The sequence below is a fragment of the Eimeria mitis genome, genomic scaffold, assembly GCF_000499745.2.
Source record: "Eimeria mitis Houghton genomic scaffold, Emh_scaff483, whole genome shotgun sequence".
Taxonomy (NCBI): Eukaryota; Apicomplexa; class Conoidasida; order Eucoccidiorida; family Eimeriidae; genus Eimeria; species Eimeria mitis.
The window spans coordinates 1-2,874 of record NW_013573130.1 but is presented as its reverse complement, the minus strand read 5'-3'; the positions used below and the strand labels follow the sequence as shown (position 1 = coordinate 2,874).

Here is a 2,874-nt window from a genome sequence, read left to right as displayed (position 1 = left end):
CAGCAGCAGCAGCAGCTGCTGCTGCTGCTGCAGGCGGCCAGGGTATATGTTTCTCCAGCTGTGTAGCCCCTGTCTCCGCCAGCCGCCAGGCGCCCTCAGCGCCCCCAACTAGCAATGCCTCTGGGCGTTCTGCCCAGGGTATGTTTTCTATGACTCTGCCTACACCACCGAGGAGACGGTTGGAGTGTCCCCTCTGTATATCAGGTGCAGCGCGAGTTGTGGCTTCAAAGAACACCAGGTAAGTGCTGCCTTTGACCACTGGTCTCCGTACACACACCACTACACGGTCCACTGGAGCAGGCGGGCCCCCAGCAACAGAGGGCCCCGAGCTGCTCTGCAATACAAGACGAATTAAACCCCCAGGGCCTTGCGATGTCTTCAGGCTGATGCTCTCTGCATACTCCCGCCGTATACGGCGCAGTGTCGCACCATCAACACGAGCTGAGAGGTCCTCAGCTGCAGCAGCAGTAGCTGCTGCTGCTGCTGCAGAATGCTGATGCTGGTGCAGCGAGCGCCGCAGGCCAGAACCCATCACCATAGGGCCCCCCACAGTCCCCGGGAAGCGGGAACCCATTGGGGGCCCCCCCAAGGCAGTCAAGGGGCCCCCGCCTGCAGTAAAAGAAGTGAAGCCACGGGCGGTGCTGCCCTGTCTGCTGCTGCTGCGGAGCCGAGAGTGGAGGTGAGAGAGACGGCCAGACAGCCGGTGCGATGCAGGAGGAGCTGTGGACATCCGCCAGACCTCGAGCTTCTTCTCCTTCGTGGGGTCGTAGAAGGCGAAGGGGAGCCCGTACCTGATGCAGCACATGGCAGCAGCAGCAGCAGCAGCAGCAGCAGTAGAAGCAGCAGGCAGCAGAAACAGAACCAGCAGCTGCAGCAGGACGAAAGGTGTCTCCAGCTATGTTTCTGTCTCTGTTTCTTCATCTGTCTATCTATATATCTCCATATATGTCTCCGTCTCTGTTTCTGCCTCAATATCTCCATTTCTGTCGAGACAGAAATGTCTCCGCATCTGTCTCTTTATCTTTCTCCTTATCTATACCCATCTTCTTATTTGTCTCCTCACCTATCTCTATATATATGTCTCTATCTACATCTTTATCTATCCCCTTATTTATCTGCCTCCTTATCTATTTCTCTATATCTGTCTCCTCATCTGTCTCTCTATCTGTTTCTTTACCTGTCTCCTTATCTATCTCCTTATTTATAAATAAATAATATATTATATATATAAATAATATAATTTATTATTTATTTACGTATCTGTCTCCTTATTAGTTTATATGGGGGCCCACCTGCCGAGGAACTCATAGCTTTTCTTGAGGTATTGTCTGGGTACTGGCATCAACACTTCATGTGCTGCAACTCCATGCTGCCCCACAAACAGAGGAAATGATGTTTTATTTATTAAAACAAAATCGGGGATCGGTGGATCCCGGAGACGAACAAATCTCGATCCAGAGTACAAGCACACCTCCACCTCTGTAAGACAAAACGAACTGCTGCTGCTGCTGCTGTTGTTGTTGCTGCTGACGCCAATGCCACCTGGTCCGCTGCTGCCCCGTATAGGAAACCTCATACCAGAACCAGCACCAGCAGCAGCAGCAGCAGCTGCTGCTGCTGCTGCTGCTGTTGCTGCTGGAGGTTCTGCTGTCTTCACCTCCTGCGGATGCCGCACCTGCACAAGGCGCGCGCTGTCGATGTCTACGGGGCCAGACCAGACGATCCCCACGGAGGACTCGCTCCCGCCGTCTTCTTCTGCTAGCTGCCACGAGTTTCCTAGACCCCGAGAGGGCCCCTGGGGGACCCCTGAGGGGGCCCCCGAGGGTGCCCCCGAGAGGGCCCCCTGAGGGGGCCCCCGGGGAGACGGAAGGGGCGACGCCGGCGCAGAGGCCAGGCCCTCCCCCTCTCCTCCACCCGTGTGCTGAGACAGCTCGCGGCTGCCCTTGGATGATGCTGGGGCATCTCCAGCAGCTGTACCATCCAAATGCTGCTGCTGCTGCTGCTGCTGCTGCTGCTGAAGAGACAACGGAACGGCAGAGGCAGTCCCTGGTGTACTGTTTTTGGACGCCTCAGAGACCTCGCTATTCCCTGCCGCCAGCTGCTGCTGTTGCTGCTGCTGCTGCTGCTGCTGCTGCTGTTTCTGTTGCTGCTGCTGCAGTGTTTGCTGGTTGGAGGGTGGCATATCTGTGTTGTTGTCTGGCTGTGAACTCTCCCAGGACATGATACATTTGGCGTGTCTCCTTACGAGTCCCTTTTGGGGGAGCGCAGTGATAAGAATGGAGACAGGTCGTTTGCCTTGAGGATGAAACTCCATAAGGGCCCCCGGCTCCAGCAGGTGACAGCGAGCATCGGGGCCCCCAGGGGCCTCACATACCCACAGGGGCCTTTGAGTTTCATTAACTAATACATATGCTGGCAGCAGTTCTACTACTGTTGTGCGGGAGAAGGGGGCTGGAGCTATACCCATAGAAACAGAGTAATGTAGTAAAGGGTTTATCTCTGTTCTTTCAAGTTGAATCTGATATGCCCCCATATCACTAAGAAGAAATTCTTGTGACCATGCTGCGGTGTCTGTACGTGAAGAGAAAGCTGCATGCAGACATTTTCTTATTCTTGATGGTTCTTCTTTTGTATATAAATCAAAATCTCTTACGAGATTAAACTGAGATATTGGTAAACCAACAGAAAGACGAGAAGCACCAAAATCATGAGATAATACAACACGTTGATATGGCGGCAAAGACTGCAAACTCCCGTTCCCGTGGCGACGAAGTAACAATACATAGCCGGTTCGATTCACCACCTAAACAACATGCATGCAGTCACACACACATATATGCATATATATATATATATATGTATATATATATATAT

The 2,874-nt window shown here is 53.0% G+C and overlaps 1 protein-coding gene across 1 annotated transcript in view; it reads right to left on the bottom strand.

Moving 5' to 3' along the window:
• The window catches only part of EMH_0013810 (uncharacterized protein), a gene marked incomplete at both ends in the record, with an annotated part of 2,955 nt that extends 488 nt beyond the window's left edge, over positions 1-2,467 (bottom strand). Inside the window, 2 exons of the mRNA XM_013499932.1 lie at positions 3-791; positions 1,293-2,467. Coding sequence (XP_013355386.1) covers positions 3-791; positions 1,293-2,467 — 1,964 coding nt within the window. The remainder of the gene's footprint in view (positions 1-2; positions 792-1,292) is intronic.
• Between the last annotated feature and the right edge of the window lie 407 nt (positions 2,468-2,874).